The sequence below is a fragment of the Oncorhynchus gorbuscha genome, unplaced genomic scaffold, assembly GCF_021184085.1.
Source record: "Oncorhynchus gorbuscha isolate QuinsamMale2020 ecotype Even-year unplaced genomic scaffold, OgorEven_v1.0 Un_scaffold_1313, whole genome shotgun sequence".
Taxonomy (NCBI): domain Eukaryota; kingdom Metazoa; phylum Chordata; class Actinopteri; order Salmoniformes; family Salmonidae; genus Oncorhynchus; species Oncorhynchus gorbuscha.
The window spans coordinates 92,008-114,348 of record NW_025746125.1 but is presented as its reverse complement, the minus strand read 5'-3'; the positions used below and the strand labels follow the sequence as shown (position 1 = coordinate 114,348).

General features: G+C 42.3%; 1 protein-coding gene across 1 annotated transcript in view; it reads left to right on the top strand.

Moving 5' to 3' along the window:
* Positions 1–22,341, top strand: part of LOC124022256 (E3 ubiquitin-protein ligase DTX4-like) — a 53,671-nt gene that overhangs the window by 29,488 nt on the left and 1,842 nt on the right. The window contains exons 5-7 of the mRNA XM_046337195.1: positions 18,515–18,738; positions 20,596–20,657; positions 21,090–21,476. Coding sequence (XP_046193151.1) covers positions 18,515–18,738; positions 20,596–20,657; positions 21,090–21,476 — 673 coding nt within the window. The remainder of the gene's footprint in view (positions 1–18,514; positions 18,739–20,595; positions 20,658–21,089; positions 21,477–22,341) is intronic.

Genomic DNA, 22,341 nt, shown 5'->3' with positions numbered 1-22,341 from the left:
ACTGTATATAGACATAATGAGAAAAGAGGAGAGAGAGAGAGACAGTGTGGTAACACCGTTACACTGTATATAGACATAATGAGAAAAGAGAGAGAGAGAGACAGAGAGTTACACTGTATATAGACATAATGAGTGAGAGAGACCGTGTGGTAACACCGTTACACTGTATATAGACATAATGAGAAAAGAGGAGAGAGAGAGAGAGAGACAGTGTGGTAACACCGTTACACTGTATATAGACATAATGAGTGAGAGAGACCGTGTGGTAACACCGTTACACTGTATATAGACATAATGAGAAAAGAGGAGAGAGAGAGAGAGAGACAGTGTGGTAACACCGTTACACTGTATATAGACATAATGAGAAAAGAGGAGAGAGAGAGAGACAGTGTGGTAACTGGAGACACTGTATATAGACATAATGAGAAAAGAGGAGAGAGAGAGAGAGACAGTGTGGTAACACCGTTACACTGTATATAGACATAATGACTGTATATACTGTATATAGACATAATGAGAAAAGAGGAGAGAGAGAGAGAGAGACAGTGTGGTAACACCGTTACACTGTATATAGACATAATGAGTGAGAGAGACAGTGTGGTAACACCGTTACACTGTATATAGACATAATGAGAAAAAGAGAGGAGAGAGAGAGAGACATAACAGTTACACTGTATATAGACATAATGAGAAAAAGGAGAGAGAGAGAGACAGTGTGGTAACACCGTTACACTGTATATAGACATAATGAGAAAAGAGGAAAGAGAGAGAGAGACAGTGTGGTAACACCGTTACACTGTATATAGACATAATGACTGTATATAGACATAATGAGAAAAGAGAGAGAGAGAGAGACAGTGTGGTAACACCGTTACACTGTATATAGACATAATGAGAGAGAGAGACCGTGTGGTAACACCGTTACACTGTATATAGACATAATGAGAAAAGAGGAGAGAGAGAGAGACAGTGTGGACACCGTTAATATAGACATAATGAGAGAGAGACAGTGTGGTAACACCGTTACACTGTATATAGACATAATGAGAAAAGAGGAGAGAGAGAGAGACAGTGTGGTAACACCGTTACACTGTATATAGACATAATGAGAGAGAGAGTGTGTGGTAACACCGTTACACTGTATATAGACATAATGAGAAAAGAGGAGAGAGAGAGAGACAGTGTGGTAACACCGTTACACTGTATATAGACATAATGAGAAAAGAGGAGAGAGAGAGAGACTGTGTGGTAACACCGTTACACTGTATATAGACATAATGAGAAAAGAGGAGAGAGAGAGAGACCGTGTGGTAACACCGTTACACTGTATATAGACATAATGAGAGAGAGAGACCGTGTGGTAACACCGTTACACTGTATATAGACATAATGAGAAAAGAGGAGAGAGAGACAGTGTGGTAACACCGTTACACTGTATATAGACATAATGAGAAAAGAGGAGAGAGAGTGTGTGTGTTACACTGTATATAGACATAATGAGAGAGAGAGACAGTGTGGTAACACCGTTACACTGTATATAGACATAATGAGAAAAGAGGAGAGAGAGACAGACAGTGTGGTGTTACACTGTATATAGACATAATGTGTGGTGTTACACTGTATATAGACATAATGAGAAAAGAGGAGAGAGAGAGAGACAGTGTGTGTTACACTGTATATAGACATAATGAGAGAGAGAGACAGTGTGGTAACACCGTTACACTGTATATAGACATAATGAGAGAGAGAGACAGTGTGGTGTGTATATAGACATAATGAGAAAAGAGGAGAGAGAGGGAGACAGTGTGGTAACACCGTTACACTGTATATAGACATAATGAGAGAGAGACAGTGTGGTAACACCGTTACACTGTATATAGACATAATGAGAAAAGAGGAGAGAGAGGGAGACAGTGTGGTAAAATACACTGTATATAGACATAATGAGAGAGAGAGACCGTGTGGTAACACCGTTACACTGTATATAGACATAATGAGAAAAGAGGAGAGAGAGGGAGACAGTGTGGTAACACCGTTACACTGTATATAGACAGTAACACCGTTACACTGTATATAGACATAATGAGAAAAGAGGAGAGAGAGGGAGACAGTGTGGTAACACCGTTACACTGTATATAGACATAATGAGGAGAGACAGTGTGGTAACACCGTTACACTGTATATAGACATAATGAGAAAAGAGGAGAGAGAGGGAGACAGTGTCATTTACACTGTATATAGACATAATGAGAAAGAGGAGAGAGAGACCGTGTGGTAACACCGTTACACTGTATATAGACATAATGGAATGAGGAGTTACACTGTATATAGACATAATGAGAAAAGAGAGAGAGAGAGAGTGTGGTAACACCGTTACACTGTATATAGACATAATGAGAGAGGAGACAGTGTGGTAACACCGTTACACTGTATATAGACATAATGAGAAAAGAGGAGAGAGAGAGAGACTCGTGTGGTAACAGTTACACTGTATATAGACATAATGAGAAAAGAGGAGAGAGAGAGAGACCGTGTGGTAACACCGTTACACTGTATATAGACATAATGAGAGAGAGAGACAGTGTGGTAACACCGTTACACTGTATATAGACATAATGAGAAAAGAGGAGAGAGAGAGAGAGAGACAGTGTGGTAACACCGTTACACTGTATATAGACATAATGAGAAAAGAGGAGAGAGAGAGAGAGAGACCTGTGGTAACACCCACTGTATATAGACCCGTGTGGTAACACCGTTCTGTATATAGACATAATGAGAGAGAGAGACAGTGTGGTAACCCGTTACACTGTATATAGACCCCACCACTGTATATAGACATAATCTAACACCGTTACACTGTATATAGACATAATGAGAGAGAGAGACAGTGTGGTAACACGTTACACCCCGTGTGGTAACCCGTTCACTGTATATAGACATAATCTGGTCTACACTGTATATAGACATAATGAGAGAGAGAGACAGTGTGGTAACCCGTTACACTGTATATAGACATAATGAGAAAAGGAGAGAGACCGTGTGGTAACACCGTTACACTGTATATAGACATAATGAGAAAAGAGGAGAGAGAGAGAGACCGTGTGGTAACACCGTTACACTGTATATAGACATAATGACATGCTAAATGTCCAAGTTGTGTAATATTTACTGTTCAAACTTTTTTGTTTATCATTTCACTAAGACAACTGTTTCCCATGCCAAAAAACCCTTAAATAAATTGAGAATAAAACCGAGCCAAAAGTTTAAAAAAATAATAGAACACAATTGAAATTGATACAATTGATTCATATGGCAACAGGTACAGTATTTTATATATAAATATATATAAAATATATATAAAAAAATATAAATATATGCCATTTAGCAGACGCTTTTAGTACTTACAGTCATGTGTGCATACATTCTCCTAAGCTGACTAGTGCTCAGTGAGAAGGACCACTTAACGCAACAGGGTTAGTGCATTGACTGTGTCTCTAGAGCTCTCTTCACTTTAATCGTCCACCAATCTACTGCTTTGTCTGGCTGTGATGCCGTTTTCATACAGCATAGCAATCTTCAAATGTATCAAAGTTATGGAATAACAAACTGGTGTGTGTGTGTGTGTGTGTGTGTGTGTGTGTGTGTGTGTGTGTGTGTGTGTGTGTGTGTGTGTGTGTGTGTGTGTGTGTGTGTGTGTGTGTGTGTGTGTGTGTGTGTGTGTGTGTGTGTGTGTGTGTGTGTGTGTGTGTGTGTGTGTGTGTGTGTGTGTGTGTGTGTGAGAGAGAGAGATGAGAGAATGCTTGGGAGTTTGTTGCTCCCAAGGCTAAATCATTCAATCTTCATGACCATCTGGGGACACAGGGAGGAGAGGAAGAGAGATAACAGGGAGGAGTGTGTGATGGAGAGGGTCGCTAGGGGTCAATAGGCTCTCCCACCCTCCTCTCTCTTCTCCCACACCCAACCCTCCCTCCCCCACCCTCCTCTCCCCCACCCCACCCTCCATTCTCTTCTCCCCCACCCTCCTCTCCTCCACCAGGTCTCACTGAAACTGTCTGCCCCTCTCTCACTAAGACACTAGATACACAAACAACCCCAAAGAGAAATAAACTGTCAGAAGCTAAGTAAAGATGTACACTGAGTGCACTAGGTTGACTAGTACAGTAGTCTTAGTAGATCTAGGAACCAAACTGATCTTAGATCAGGGTTTAGGAGAAACTGCATCCTATTCAGAAGCAGGAAGTGTGATTCTCTGGGAACCAGAGTTTCTCACCCGGCTCAGATGCAGAGATGCTAATTCAAGTCTATAATAATGCCATTATTAACTAATTAGAACAGGAGGTGTGAGAGTGAATGAGTGAGTGAGTGAGTGAGTGAGTGAGTGAGTGAGTGAGTGAGTGAGTGAGTGAGTGAGTGAGTGAGTGAGTGAGTGAGTGAGTGAGTGAGTGAGTGAGTGATATAAAGAAGGGAGAGGAATATACAGATAAAACAACAGACAGACTCAGAGGGGAAGGACCTTGGAAAAAGTAAGACCTCATCTGACCCTGAGAAAAGAGGAACAGATGACTGGAAGAGAAAGAAACCAATAGAGATATGGGTGAAGGACGTAGAGGAAGAGGAGTGTGGGAAAGACATTCACTTCATTTGTTTCATCTGCATTTTGGATAATGGGCTCCATGTAGTAAAGGCCCAATGCAGATGTTTTTATCTCACTATCAAATCATTTCTGGCTAACAATTAGGTACCTTACTGTGTGTGATTGTTTACAATGAAAATGGTCAAAAAGAAACAAAAATAGCTTCTTAGCAAAGAGTCATTTCTCAAGCAAGAATTCTGCTCGGGCTGTCTGGGAGTGGTCTGAGTGGGGAGGGGAAAACTGAAAACTAGTTATTATTGGCAGAAAGGTTTGAAACTCTCTTATTGGTCTATTAACTAATATCCCGCATGGTGATGTCACCAGGGAGGCCAAAACTCCATCCCCCCGAAACAGCTCTTACACTAAAAGGGCATTATCATCACTTTCACAATTTCTCAGTATTATTCCAACCTTGTAGCATGGAAATATACACTGAGTGTACAAAACATTAAGGACAACTTCCTGATATGGAGTTGCACCCCTGCCCCCAGAACACCCTCAACTCGTCAGGCATGGCCTCTGCAAGGGTGTCGAAAGCGTTCCACAGGGATGCTGGCCCATGTTGACTTCAATGCTTCCCACAGTTGTGTTAAGTTGGCTGAATGTCCTTTCGGGTGGTGGACCATTCATGACCCACATGGGAAACTGTTGAGCGTGAAAAACCCAGCAGCGTTGTAGTTCTTGACACAAACTGGTACACCAACAATACCCCGTTCAAAGGCACTAAAATCTTTTGTCTTGCCTCTTCACCCTCTGAATGGTACACATACACAATCCATGTCTCAATTCTCTCAAGACTTAAAAATCATTTTTTAACCTGACTCCTCCCCTTCATCTATGCTGATTTGAAGTGGATGTAACATGTGACATCAATAAGGGATCATAGCTTTCATCTGGATTCACCTTGTCAGTCTATGTCATAAAAAGAACAGGTGTACTCAATGTTTTGTACACTCGGTGTATATAAAAAAATATTGAAATCATGTTTTTGACTGCACTGAGCCTTTAAGGTCAAATGTATTAGTGCCTATGTGCTGTAGGTGAAGCAGGCCATGTGTTAGTGCCTATGTGCTGTAGGTGAAGCAGGCCATGTGTTAGTGCCTATGTGCTGTAGGTGAAGCAGGCCATGTGTTAGTGCCTATGTGCTGTAGGTGAAGCAGGCCATGTGTTAGTGCCTATGTACTGTAGGTGAAGCAGGCCATGTGTTAGTGCCTAAGTACTGTAGGTGAAGCAGGCCATGTGTTTGTGCCTATGTGCTGTAGGTGAAGCAGACCAACAACGGTGTGTGTAACTCTGAGTGCAGACATGCTAGTCTGTGTCACTGCGTCTGCGTCACAGGTGGTTGGTGGCACCTTAATTGGGGAGGATACACTCGTGGTAATGACTGGAGCAGAATCAGTGGAATGGTTTCAAATACATTAACCACATGGTTTCCATGGTTTCCATGTGTTTGATGCCATTCCGTTTGGTCTGTTCTGGACATTATTATGAGCCGTCCTCCCCTCAGCAGCCTCCACTGGTCTGAGTGGGTACACGTGTGTGTCTGAGTGGGTACACGTGTGTGTCTGAGTGGGTACACGTGTGTGTCTGAGTGGGTACACGTGTGTGTCTGAGTGGGTACACGTGTGTGTCTGAGTGGGTACACGTGTGTGTCTGAGTGGGTACACGTGTGTGTCTGAGTGGGTACACGTGTGTGTCTGAGTGGGTACACGTGTGTGTCTGAGTGGGTACACGTGTGTGTCTGAGTGGGTACACGTGTGTGTCTGAGTGGGTACACGTGTGTGTCTGAGTGGGTACATGTGTGTGTCAGGTGTATATATAAATACACTGCTCAAAAAAATAAAGGGAACACTTAAAAAACACAATGTAACTCCAAGTCAATCACACTACTGTGAAATCAAACTGTCCACTTAGGAAGCAACACTGATTGACAATAAATTTCACATGCTGTTGTGCAAATGGAATAGACAACAGGTGGAAATGATAGGTGTATATATAAAGACACTCCCAATAAAGGAGTGGTTCTGCAGGTGGTGACCACAGACCACTTCTCAGTTCCTATGCTTCCTGGCTGATGTTTTGGTCACTTTTGAATGCTGGCGGTGCTTTCACTCTAGTGGTAGCATGAGACGGAGTCTACAACCCACACAAGTGGCTCAGGTAGTGCAGCTCATCCAGGATGGCACATCAATGCGAGATGTGGCAAGAAGGTTTGCTGTGTCTGTCAGCGTAGTGTCCAGAGCATGGAGGCGCTATCAGGAGACAGGCCAGTACATCAGGAGACGTGGAGGAGGCTGTAGGAGGGCAACAACCCAGCAGCAGGACCGCTACCTCTGCCTTTGTGCAAGGAGGAGCAGGAGGAGAACTGCCAGAGCCCTGCAAAATGACCTCCAGCAGGCCACAAATGTGCATGTGTCTGCTCAAACGGTCAGAAACAGACTCCATGAGGGTGTTATGAGGTCCCCACGTCCACAGGTGGGGGTTGTGCTTACAGCCCAACACCATGCAGGACGTTTGGCATTTGCCAGAGAACACCAAGATTGGCAAGTTCGCCACTGGCGCCCTGTGCTCTTCACAGATGAAAGCAGGTTCACACTGAGCACATGTGATAGACATGACAGTCTGGAGACACCGTGGAGAACGTTCTGCTGCGTGCAACATCCTCCAGCATGACCGGTTTGGCGGTGGGTCAGTCATAGTGTGGGGTGGCATTTCTTTGGGGGGCCGCACAGCCCTCCATGTGCTCGCCAGAGGTAGCCTGACTGCCATTAGGTACCGAGATGAGAAACTCAGACCCCTTGTGAGACCATATGCTGGTGTGGTTGGCCCTGGGTTCCTCCTAATGCAAGACAATGCTAGACCTCATGTGGCTGGAGTGTGTCAGCAGTTCCTGCAAGAGGAAGGCATTGATGCTATGGACTGGCCCGCCCGTGCCCCAGACCTGAATCCAATTGAGCACATCTGGGACATCATGTCTCACTCCATCCACCAACGCCACGTTGCACCACAGACTGTCCAGGAGTTGGCGGATGCTTTCATCCAGGTCTGGGAGGAGATCCCTCAGGAGAACATCAGCCACCTCATCAGGAGCATGCCCATGGCGTTGAAGGGAGGTCATACAGGCACGTGGAGGCCACACACACAACTGAGCCTCATTTTGAGTTGTTTTAAGGACATTACATCAAAGTTGGATCAGCCTGTAGTGTGGTTTTCCACTTTAATTTTGAGTGTGACTCCAAATCCAGACCTCCATGGGTTGATAAATTTGATTTCCATTGATAATTTGTGTGATTTTGTTGTCAGCACATTCAACTATGTAAATAAAAAAGTATTTAATAAGAATATTTCATTCATTCAGATCTAGGATGTCTTATTTTAGTGTTGCCTTTATTTTTTTGAGCAGTGTATGTCTATATATATATATATATATATGGTGGATTACACTTATGGTATCTAGTTGCTGTGTGTGTAATGATGAGTGGTTGTCTCTGTCTTTCTGTCGCTCTGTCTCTTGTTTTTCTTTCAGGGTTTTACACTGGTCATTCACTCTCTGACTCACTCATTGTTCCAGGTGTGTGTGTGTGTGTGTGTGTGTGTGTGTGTGTGTGTGTGTGTGTGTGTGTGTGTGTGTGTGTGTGTGTGTGTGTGTGTGTGTGTGTGTGTGTGTGTGTGTGTGTGTGTGTGTGTGTGTGTGTGTGTGTGTGTGTGTGTGTGTGTGTGTGTGTGTGTCAGTAGGACAGCTGGGAATTGTGTTAATGCATTGTAGATAAGCTGGGGATCAAACGAGACTAAACCTTCTCCACAGTGCATTTCTACCTCACAATAACCGTCACGCTGCACGGTCAGCGGTCTCGTACGGCTTACTGTAGTATTAATAACCTCACTGACTGGTTACTGTCTCCATCTTCATTCAGCTCAGGTCTGGTCATAGGTCTAATAGGCCATTCAGCACTTAACATGACCCCTGTGTGTGTGTCAAATTGTCAACAACACAGACTTGAGGTCAGACTGGCTCTACTGTAAACTCTTAGAGAAGAAGTAGCTACCTAGAACCATAAGGGTTGTTCAACTGTCCCCATAGGAGAACCCCCTGAAACCCATTTTTTGGGGTTCCAAGTGGAACTTTTTTCACCACCAAAGGGTTCTTTCTGAAAGAATCTATACAGTTACATATGGGGATAACATATCATTTTTGACGATATATCGTGTCTTGTTGTTTTGACAATATCACAAGATTGAACACGTATTTTACCCCCAATTCTGATCTTGTCTCATCGCTGTAACTCCCCAACAGGCTCAGGAGGCGAAGGTGGAGTCAGGTGTCCTCTGAAGCATGATCCGCCTAACCACCCTTAACACCCACAGTCCCTGTGGGACCTCCCGATCACGGTCGCTTGTAATACAGCCGGGATCAAACCCGGGTCTGTAGCGCCACTCAGGAAGTCCTCGCAGTATTATTTTAGCTGCCTCAAAACTCCAGTGTCCTTCCTTCAGAGCTTGTTCTCCATCTGTTTCAATAGTGAGACATTTGGTTTTCATCACTTTCATTTCCATGACCGATTAAAAGTCGTGTTCTCATGGCTCCCTCTTGTCCCTCTGCAGCAGACATGAGGTGAGCAATATGTTTGGAACATCCAATTGCAATGAAATCACAGTAGCGAATCGAAATACATTTAGAATCGTGAGAATTGTAATACATATGGTATCATGATAATATTGTATCGGGAGGTCCCTGGTGATTCCCAGCCCTACACACACACACACACACACACACACACACACACACACACACACACACACACACACACACACACACACACACACACACACACACACACACACACACACACACACACACACACACACACACACACACACACACACACACACACACACACACACACACACGCACACACAGTGAGTCACTCACTCACTCAGTGACTGTGACACCTGCAGGTGGGGGGGTTAACCAAAAGCCTCTTAGCTCCAACTCGAAGCTTGTTAAGGCAGAACCCTGAACCGGAAGCTACAGATGATGATGATAACAGTCACCTGCCACCAGTCCCTTTCACTGTCCTCCTGTCTACCTGTCTGTCTTCCTGTCTGTCTGTATGTCCTCCTGGACCTGTTAGGTAGTGGCTTGTGGACCCGTTATGTAGTGGCTTGTTGACCTGTTAGGTAGTGGCTTGTGGACCCGTTATGTAGTGGCTTGTTGACCTGTTATGTAGTGGCTGGTGGACCCGTTATGTAGTGGCTGGTGGACCCGTTATATTAGTGGCTTGTTGACCCGTTAGGTAGTGGCTGGTGGACCCGTTAGGTAGTGGCTTGTTGACCCGTTATGTAGTGGCTTGTGGACCCGTTAAGTAGTGGCTTGTTGACCCGTTATGTAGTGGCTTGTTGACCCGTTATGTAGTGGCTTGTTGACCCGTTATGTAGTGGCTTGTTGACCCGTTATGTAGTGGCTTGTTGACCCGTTAGGTAGTGGCTTGTTGACCCGTTATGTAGTGGCTTGTTGACCTGTTAGGTAGTGGCTGGTGGACCCGTTAGGTAGTGGCTGGTGGACCCGTTATGTAGTGGCTGGTGGACCCGTTATGTAGTGGCTTGTTGACCCGTTAGGTAGTGGCTGGTGGACCCGTTAGGTAGTGGCTGGTGGACCCGTTAGGTAGTGGCTGGTGGACCCGTTAGGTAGTGGCTGGTGGACCCGTTAGGTAGTGGCTTGTTGACCCGTTAGGTAGTGGCTTGTTGACCCGTTATGTAGTGGCTTGTTGACCCGTTAGGTAGTGGCTTGTTGACCCGTTAGGTAGTGGCTTGTTGACCCGTTAGGTAGTGGCTGGTGGACCCGTTAGGTAGTGGCTTGTTGACCCGTTAGGTAGTGGCTGGTGGACCCGTTAGGTAGTGGCTGGTGGACCCGTTAGGTAGTGGCTTGTTGACCCGTTAGGTAGTGGCTGGTGGACCCGTTAGGTAGTGGCTTGTTGACCCGTTAGGTAGTGGCTGGTGGACCCGTTAGGTAGTGGCTGGTGGACCCGTTAGGTAGTGGCTGGTGGACCCGTTAGGTAGTGGCTGGTGGACCCGTTAGGTAGTGGCTGGTGGACCCGTTAGGTAGTGGCTTGTTGACCCGTTAGGTAGTGGCTGGTGGACCCGTTAGGTAGTGGCTGGTGGACCCGTTAGGTAGTGGCTGGTGGACCCGTTAGGTAGTGGCTGGTGGACCCGTTAGGTAGTGGCTGGTGGACCCGTTAGGTAGTGGCTGGTGGACCCGTTAGGTAGTGGCTGGTGGACCCGTTAGGTAGTGGCTGGTGGACCCGTTAGGTACTGGCTTGTTGACCTGTTAGGTAGTGGCTGGTGGACCCGTTAGGTAGTGGCTGGTGGACCCGTTAGGTAGTGGCTTGTTGACCCGTTAGGTAGTGGCTTGTGGAGTTTTTAAACTGGGTTAAGGATAGAGATATAATAGCATGTTATCATAGTGTTTAATAGCCGACTCACTGGTTAATAGAGGACATTATTAAACTGCGGTGTGTGGTGACCATGAACTGAGCTGTGGTGTAGTCACTACATACCATCTATAACTATTATTACTATACTACCATCACTACATACCATCTATAACTATTATTACTATACTACCATCACTACATACCATCTATAACTATTATTACTATACTACCATCACTACATACCATCTATAACTATTACTACTATACTACCATCACTACATACCATCTATAACTATTATTACTATACTACCATCACTACATACCATCTATAACTATTACTACTATACTACCATCACTACATACCATCTATAACTATTATTACTATACTACCATCACTACATACCATCTATAACTATTACTACTATACTACCATCACTACATACCATCTATAACTATTATTACTATACTACCATCACTACATACCATATATAACTATTATTACTATACTACCATCACTACATACCATATATAATAATTATTACTATACTACCATCACTACATACCATCTATAACTATTATTACTATACTACCATCACTACATACCATCTATAACTATTATTACTATACTACCATCACTACATATCATCTATAACTATTATTACTATACTACCATCACTACATACCATCTATAACTATTATTACTATACTACCATCACTACATACCATCTATAACTATTATTACTATACTACCATCACTACATACCATCTATAACTATTATTACTATACTACCATCACTACATACCATCTATAACTATTATTACTATACTACCATCACTACATACCATCTATAACTATTATTACTATACTACTATCACTACATATCATCTATAACTATTATTACTATACTACCATCACTACATACCATCTATAACTATTATTACTATACTACCATCTCTAACTATTATTACTATACTACCATCACTACATACCATCTGTAACTATTATTACTATACTACCATCACTACATACCATCTATAACTATTATTACTATACTACCATCACTACATACCATCTATAACTATTATTACTATACTACCATCTCTAACTATTATTACTATACTACCATCACTACATACCATCTCTAACTATTATTACTATACTACCATCACTACATACCATCTATAACTATTATTACTATACTACCATCACTACATACCATCTATAACTATTATTACTATACTACCATCACTACATACCATCACTACATATCATCTATAACTATTATTACTATACTACCATCACTACATATCATCTATAACTATTATTACTATACTACTATCACTACATACCATCTATAACTATTATTACTATACTACCTTCTCTAACTATTATTACTATACTACCATCACTACATACCATCTGTAACTATTATTACTATACTACCATCACTACATACCATCTATAACTATTATTACTATACTACCATCACTACATACCATCTATAACTATTATTACTATACTACCATCACTACATACCATCTATAACTATTATTACTATACTACTATCACTACATACCATCTATAACTATTATTACTATACTACCATCTCTAACTATTATTACTATACTACCATCACTACATACCATCTGTAACTATTATTACTATACTACCATCACTACATACCATCCATAACTATTATTACTATACTACCATCACTACATACCATCTATAACTATTATTACTATACTACCATCTCTAACTATTATTACTATACTACCATCACTACATACCATCTCTAACTATTATTACTATACTACCATCACTACATACCATCTATAACTATTATTACTATACTACCATCACTACATACCATCTATAACTATTATTACTATACTACCATCACTACATACCATCACTACATATCATCTATAACTATTATTACTATACTACCATCACTACATATCATCTATAACTATTATTACTATACTACTATCACTACATACCATCTATAACTATTATTACTATACTACCATCACTACATATCATCTATAACTATTATTACTATACTACCATCACTACATATCATCTATAACTATTATTACTATACTACTATCACTACATATCATCTATAACTATTATTACTATACTACCATCACTACATATCATCTATAACTATTATTACTATACTACTATCACTACATACCATCTATAACTATTATACTTACTATACCATCTCTAACTATTATTACTATACTACCATCACTACATACCATCTGTAACTATTATTACTATACTACCATCACTACATACCATCTATAACTATTATTACTATACTACCATCACTACATACCATCTATAACTATTATTACTATACTACCATCTATAACTATTATTACTATACTACCATCACTACATACCATCTCTAACTATTATTACTATACTACCATCACTACATACCATCTATAACTATTATTACTATACTACCATCACTACATACCATCTATAACTATTATTACTATACTACCATCACAACACACCATCACTACATATCATCTATAACTATTATTACTATACTACCATCACTACATATAATCTATAACTATTATTACTATACTACTATCACTACATACCATCTATAACTATTATTACTATACTACCATCACTACATATCATCTATAACTATTATTACTATACTACCATCACTACATACCATCTATAACTATTATTACTATACTACCATCTATAACTATTATTACTATACTACCATCACTACATATCATCTATAACTATTATTACTATACTACCATCACTACATACCATCTATAACTATTATTACTATACTACTATCACTACATACCATCTATAACTATTATTACTATACTATCATCTATAACTATTATTACTATACTACCATCACTACATACCATCTATAACTATTATTACTATACTACTATCACTACATACCATCTATAACTATTATTACTATACTACCATCACTACATATCATCTATAACTAGTATTACTATACTACCATCACTACATACCATCTATAACTATTATTACTATACTACCATCTATAACTATTATTACTATACTACCATCACTACATATCATCTATAACTATTATTACTATACTACCATCACTACATACCATCTATAACTATTATTACTATAATACCATCACTACATATCATCTATAACTATTATTACTATACTACCATCACTACATACCATCTATAACTATTATTACTATACTACCATCACTACATACCATCTATAACTATTATTACTATACTACCATCACTACATACCATCTATAACTATTATTACTATACTACCATCACTACATACCATCACTACATACCATCTATAACTATTATTACTATACTACCATCACTACATACCATCACTACATACCATCACTACATACCATCACTACATACCATCACTACATACCATCACTACATACCATCACTACATACCATCACTACATACCATCACTACATATCATCTATAACTATTATTACTATACTACCATCACTACATACCATCTATAACTATTATTACTATACTACCATCACTACATACCATCTATAACTATTATTACTATACTACCATCTATAACTATTATTACTATACTACCATCACTACATATCATCTATAACTATTATTACTATACTACCATCACTACATACCATCTATAACTATTATTACTATACTACCATCACTACATATCATCTATAACTATTATTACTATACTACCATCACTACATATCATCTATAACTATTATTACTATACTACCATCACTACATACCATCTATAACTACTATTACTATACTACCATCACTACATACCATCTATAACTATTATTACTATACTACCATCACTACATACCATCTATAACTATTATTACTATACTACCATCACTACATACCATCTATAACTATTATTACTATACTACCATCACTACATATCATCTATAACTATTATTACTATACTACCATCACTACATACCATCTATAACTATTATTACTATACTACCATCACTACATACCATCTATAACTATTATTACTATACTACCATCTATAACTATTATTACTATACTACCATCACTACATATCATCTATAACTATTATTACTATACTACCATCACTACATACCATCTATAACTATTATTACTATACTACCATCACTACATATCATCTATAACTATTATTACTATACTACCATCACTACATATCATCTATAACTATTATTACTATACTACCATCACTACATACCATCTATAACTACTATTACTATACTACCATCACTACATACCATCTATAACTATTATTACTATACTACCATCACTACATACCATCTATAACTATTATTACTATACTACCATCACTACATACCATATATAACTATTATTACTATACTACCATCACTACATACCATATATAATAATTATTACTATACTACCATCACTACATACCATCTATAACTATTATTACTATACTACCATCACTACATACCATCTATAACTATTATTACTATACTACCATCACTACATATCATCTATAACTATTATTACTATACTACCATCACTACATACCATCTATAACTATTATTACTATACTACCATCACTACATACCATCTATAACTATTATTACTATACTACCATCACTACATACCATCTATAACTATTATTACTATACTACCATCACTACATACCATCTATAACTATTATTACTATACTACCATCACTACATACCATCTATAACTATTATTACTATACTACCATCACTACATACCATCTATAACTATTATTACTATACTACCATCACTACATACCATCTATAACTATTATTACTATACTACCATCACTACATATCATCTATAACTATTATTACTATACTACCATCACTACATACCATCTATAACTATTATTACTATACCACCATCACTACATATCATCTATAACTATTATTACTATACTACCATCACTACTACCATCACTACATAGTATGCACAGTATGTAAACATGCAGTGTAGTTGTCTATTTGAAAGGTCACACAAAAGCGATGATATCCTTGCTTTGGTGGGTCACAACACAAGGAACAAAGCTCCCAGGCTCAGCCCTCCTGCCGTGTCCGTGTGGTTGCTACCAGCGACAGTAACTCACAGCTCTCAGAGCGACTCAATAATTGCATGTCGGGAAGCAACATAACTAACAACAAACCCTGTTTGTGATGCGTGGCAGCGCAGGAGGAACAGTGCAGGAGGAACAGCGCAGGAGGAACAGCGCGGGGGAAAAACTATTGTTTGTGATAATATTTGCCCATTCTAAATGACACCCCCCCCGTCGAGGGGAGATGTAACATGGTTAGTTAGACTCCACTACTCTGCTGTGGTGTAGCCTGTACAGTACCGTTTACACATGGGAAGCTCTGTAGTTAATATATTTCTAGTCATTTAAAAGATCAGGCCAAGTCGTGTCAAGACTGGGTTGTGTTGTGGTCAAGTTTGTTGTTCATTATTGGAGATTTCCCAGGTGTGTGTGTGTGTGTGTGTGTGTGTGTGTGTGTGTGTGTGTGTGTGTGTGTGTGTGTGTGTGTGTGTGTGTGTGTGTGTGTGTGTGTGTGTGTGTGTGTGTGTGTGTGTGTGTGTGTGTGTGTGTGTGTTTCCGTAAGTGGTTAGTCAGGGTGGTATTAGTCAATAGAGCCGGTGACGTGGTGAAGGTAATCCATGATCCTGGGTGTGTGATGTGATGCTCACTGTCAGTTCTGTGACGTCTCCTCTCTCTGAGGTCACTGGCCAGCAGACGGAAACTCACGGATTACATATATAAGACAGGACACACACACACACTTGGTCCGATTCACACACTGCTTCTAGGACAGAGGGAGAGGAGGAGGTCTGTAAAGAGAAAGAACAGAAACTGAGTCCAGCTCAGAGACAGAATAAAGGTCTACGTAGCAGCCAATTCAAGCTGAGAGAGAGAGAGAGAGAGAGAGAGAGAGAGAGAGAGAGAGAGAGAGAGAGAGAGAGAGAGAGAGAGAGAGAGAGAGAGAGAGAGACAGAGAGAGAGAGAGAGAGGTAGAACCTCTTCTTCAACTTCTCATTGACACATCCCTAGTGGTTCTCTGTTCCCCTGGTGAAGAGAAAGGAAATCGATTCCTCCGTGACTCGTTTTCTTGTAGTTTATTACTTAAGTGATTGTGCCGGGACTGACCTCTGTGGGAGAATGACAATCCTCACGCCCTTAATGTGAGTATCCATCCCTAGGAAGAAGTGTGTGTGTGTGTGTGTGTGTGAACTGCTGCTGATTCTATCGACAATGTAGGATATCCAAGGACAACGCAGATCGTCATATCTTATCTATCTGCTCCAATATCGTTGACACTCAAAGGCTGTGTTGTCTGTGGTAAAAGTAGATGATCTGGAGAACTAGAGTTTAGTACAATATCTTTGGTGTGAATGACACAGACGTTCTACCTGGACTCTGGAATGGTAGAGTCGCTATTGGCGCGTTCTAGAATCATCCAGAAATATGTCAAATGACAAACAATAGGGGATTGTTTGACTGACACCGTCAGAGCCGTATAGAGCTGGAGGCATCCTACGTGGGCTCTGGTCAGGCGTAGCTCGCTGTATAGGGAATAGGGCGCCACTTAGACTCAACCCGTGTTCTCTGAAACGTACAGGCTAGACAGAGGATATCTGGCAGTACCATCTATGGTATGAGTCTTTGACCCAGATCAGGAGACTGGCCTGTGGGCCACACACACACACACACACACACACACACACACACACACACACACACACACACACACACACACACACACACACACACACACACACACACACACACACACACACACACACACACACACACAGCCACACACACACAGCCACACACACACAGCCACACATACACAGCCACACATAGAAATAGATTATTCTAATTTTATGGGCACACACATACAGGTCATTGGCTCCTGGACATTTTTTGAATTGGTCACATGCAGCAGCTGGTCATAGTAGGTGAGGTGTTGTTGCCAATAGAGATTACAGCTGGCCTGTGTACACCTCCTGAACGACTGCTTCCCAAATGGCACCCTATTCCCTACATAGTGCACTACTTTGGACCAGAGCCCTATACGTAGTGCGCTATCTATGGTGGTTGCCATTGGGGACAGACTTCTCTACCTGTCTATACTGTAGGTGGCTTGGTTAACGTCTTATAATCACACGGACTAGGCTCGTCCCAACCCTGTGTGGGGGTCAGCAGTAAGCCTGCTGTATTTCTGTCTCTTAGTGTCAGGGAGGGTTTGTTTAGTGCAAGTCCTGTAACAGCTGATCCTAAGTTAGCGCTGCAACTCCCAGAGTCTTCCCAGGCGTATGTTTGGTGAGATGCCTGTGTGTAACCAGCATGTGGTTCCCGCTGTGTTTCAGCGTGCCCACTGTCCCAGTGAAGAACCTCAGTGGGAACAGCCCGGTCCACCCAGCTCTGGCCGGTATCACGGGGATCCTGATGAGCGCTGCGGGGTTCCCTGTGTGTCTCACCCGCCCACCCAAACTGGTGCTGCACCCCCCGCCCGTCAGCAAGAGGGACATCAAGCCCGTCCCCGGCCTGGGCCACTGTTGCCGCAAGACCACCAAGAAACAGGCCCGCAAAGGTACAATAGCACACACTATAAAACCAGCACTAATATATAGGCCTATACACACACACACACAGACACCCCTATACACAAAATCATTACATTGTGTGGAAGATTTTTGCTCAGCACACTCATATGTTCTCTCTCCTTTCTCTCTTCTCTCTCTCCTCCTTTCTCTCCTTCTCTCTCTACTCCTTTCTTTTCTCTCTCCTCCTTTCTCTCCTTCTCTCTCTCCTCCTTTCTCTCCTCTCTCTCCTCCTTTCTTTCCTCTCTCTCCTCCTTTCTCTCCTTCTCTCTCTCCTCCTTTCTTTCCTCTCTCCTCCTTTCTCTCCTTCTCTCTCTCCTCCTGTCTCTCCTCCTGTCTCTCCTTATGTTTTCTCTCTCCTTTCTCTCCTCCTGTCTCTCCTTATGTTTTCTCTCTCCTTTCTCTCCTTCTCTCTCTCCTGTCTCTCCTCCTGTCTCTCCTTATGTTTTCTCTCTCCTTTCTCTCCTCTCTCTCCTCCTGTCTCTCCTTATGTTTTCTCTCTCTTTTCTCTCTTCTCTCCTCCTGTCTCTCCTTATGTTTTCTCTCTCTTTTCTCTCTTCTCTCCTCCTGTCTCTCCTTATGTTTTCTCTCTCTTTTCTCTCTTCTCTCCTCCTGTCTCTCCTTATGTTTTCTCTCTCCTTTCTCTCCTTCTCTCTCTCCTCCTTTCTTTCCTCTCTCTCCTCCTTTCTCTCCTTCTCTCTCTCCTCCTGTCTCTCCTCCTGTCTCTCCTTATGTTTTCTCTCTCCTTTCTCTCCTCCTGTCTCTCCTTATGTTTTCTCTCTCCTTTCTCTCCTTCTCTCTCTCCTCCTGTCTCTCCTCCTGTCTCTCCTTATGTTTTCTCTCTCCTTTCTCTCCTCTCTCTCCTCCTGTCTCTCCTTATGTTTTCTCTCTCTTTTCTCTCTTCTCTCCTCCTGTCTCTCCTTATGTTTTCTCTCTCTTTTCTCTCTTCTCTCCTCCTGTCTCTCCTTATGTTTTCTCTCTCTTTTCTCTCTTCTCTCCTCCTGTCTCTCCTTATGTTTTCTCTCTCTTTTCTCTCTTCTCTCCTCCTTTCTCTCCTTATGTTTTCTCTCTCTTTTCTCTCTTCTCTCCTCCTTTCTCTCCTCTCTCTCTCTCTCCTCCTGTCTCTCCTTATGTTTTCTCTCTCCTTTCTCTCCTCCTGTCTCTCCTTATGTTTTCTCTCTCCTTTCTCTCCTTCTCTCTCTCCTCCTGTCTCTCCTCCTGTCTCTCCTTATGTTTTCTCTCTCCTTTCTCTCCTCCTGTCTCTCCTCCTGTCTCTCCTTATGTTTTCTCTCTCTTTTCTCTCTTCTCTCCTCCTGTCTCTCCTTATGTTTTCTCTCTCTTTTCTCTCTTCTCTCCTCCTTTCTCTCCTTATGTTTTCTCTCTCCTTTCTCTCCTCCTGTCTCTCCTCCTGTCTCTCCTTATGTTTTCTCTCTCTTTTCTCTCTTCTCTCCTCCTTTCTCTCCTTATGTTTTCTCTCTCTTTTTCTCTCTTCTCTCCTCCTGTCTCTCCTTATGTTTTCTCTCTCTTTCTCTCTTCTCTCCTCCTGTCTCTCCTTATGTTTTCTCTCTCTTTTCTCTCTTCTCTCCTCCTGTCTCTCCTTATGTTTTCTCTCTCTTTTCTCTCTTCTCTCCTCCTTTCTCTCCTTATGTTTTCTCTCTCTTTTCTCTCTTCTCTCCTCCTGTCTCTCCTTATGTTTTCTCTCTCTTTTCTCTCTTCTCTCCTCCTGTCTCTCCTTATGTTTTCTCTCTCTTTTCTCTCTTCTCTCCTCCTGTCTCTCCTTATGTTTTCTCTCTCTTTTCTCTCTTCTCTCCTCCTTTCTCTCCTTATGTTTTCTCTCGTCTCTCCAGGTAAGACAACAGAGGAGGTGGTGAAGCAGTATCTTCAGAAAGTCAGGATAGCACCAGAGGAGGTGAGATCTGTTCTCTCCAGTCATTGGTTAAGTCTGAAAGGACATCCTATGCCCTATAAAGTGCCATACGTTTCACCAGGGCCCATAGGGTGTCATTTGGGACGTGTCCATTATCATCAGAACACATTATCTGTTGAAGGAAATGTGGATAGCCAAGTACATATTTAAAGAAAGACCTGCACGCTGCTCTGGCCTGTAACACTTTCATTGATTAACATTACCTATTGGCCAGCTAGCCATCATTAGCACTTTCAAGAATTGTATTGAATGATTCCCACTCACCTGCAACAGGCTGACTCAGCTGTGCGGGTGCTTTTCCTATTTTGGATAGCTAAGTACTTACAGGTTGGCTAAAGGATCCCTCCTATCTCCTCCTCTCCTCCTATCTCCTCCTCTCCTCCCCTCTCCTCCCCTCTCCTCTCCTCTCTTCAGAACTGTACCATCTGTATGGAGGCCCTCGGGGGGGCGTCAGGCTACAAAGGTGGTGACTTCATAGGTCGCCTGGCCCAGTGTGGGCACCAGTACCACCTCCAGTGCCTGGTGGCCATGTACAACAACGGCAACAAAGATGGCAGCCTGCAGTGTCCTACCTGCAAAACCATCTATGGCGTGAAGACGGGCAACCAGCCGCCCGGGAAGATGGAGTACCACGTCATCCCCCACTCGCTGCCTGGCCACCACGACTGCAAGACCATCCGCATCATCTACAACGTCTTGCCTGGCATCCAGGGCCCAGAGCACACCAACACAGGCAAGCCCTTTACAGCCAGAGGGTTCCCGCGTCACTGCTACCTCCCAGACAGCGAGAAGGGACGCAAGGTAAGAACCTACGCTTTGACATATTCCATTGTAGCAGATACTGTTGTCCAGTACAACTCAAAGCTTTCTGGATTTTAGCCCAATCTTTGTCCTTTATAAACCCGGGACGTTTTCCCTTGAAGTTGTATCGAGGAAACTCTGAAAGTTGAAATTATGAATCCGTCTCTAACCACCTCACCTCCTTTTCCCTCCACGTCCTCTCCCTCTCTCCCTCCACCTTCTCTCCCTCCACCTCCTCTTCCTCTCTCCCTCCACCTCTTCTCCCTCTCTCCCTCCACCTTCTCTCCCTCCACCTTCTCTCCCTCCACCTTCTCTCCCTCCACCTCCTCTCCCTCTCTCCCTCCACCTCTTCTCCCTCTCTCCACCTCCTCTCCCTCTCTCCCTCCACCTTCTCTCCCTCAACCTTCTCTCCCTCCACCTTCTCTCCCTCCACCTTCTCTCCCTCCACCTTCTCTCCCTCTCTCCCTCCACCTTCTCTCCCTCCACCTTCTCTCCCTCCACCTTCTCTCCCTCCACCTCCTCTCCCTCTCTCCCTCCACCTTCTCTCCCTCAACCTTCTCTCCCTCCACCTTCTCTCCCTCCACCTTCTCTCCCTCCACCTTCTCCCTCTCTCCCTCCACCTTCTCTCCCTCCACCTTCTCTCCCTCCACCTTCTCTCCCTCCACCTCCTCTCCCTCTCTCCCTCCACCTTCTCTCCCTCCACCTTCTCTCCCTCCACCTTCTCTCCCTCTCTCCCTCCACCTTCTCTCCCTCAACCTTCTCTCCCTCCACCTTCTCTCCCTCCACCTTCTCTCCCTCCACCTCCTCTCCCTCTCTCCCTCCACCTTCTCTCCCTCCACCTTCTCTCCCTCCACCTCCTCTCCCT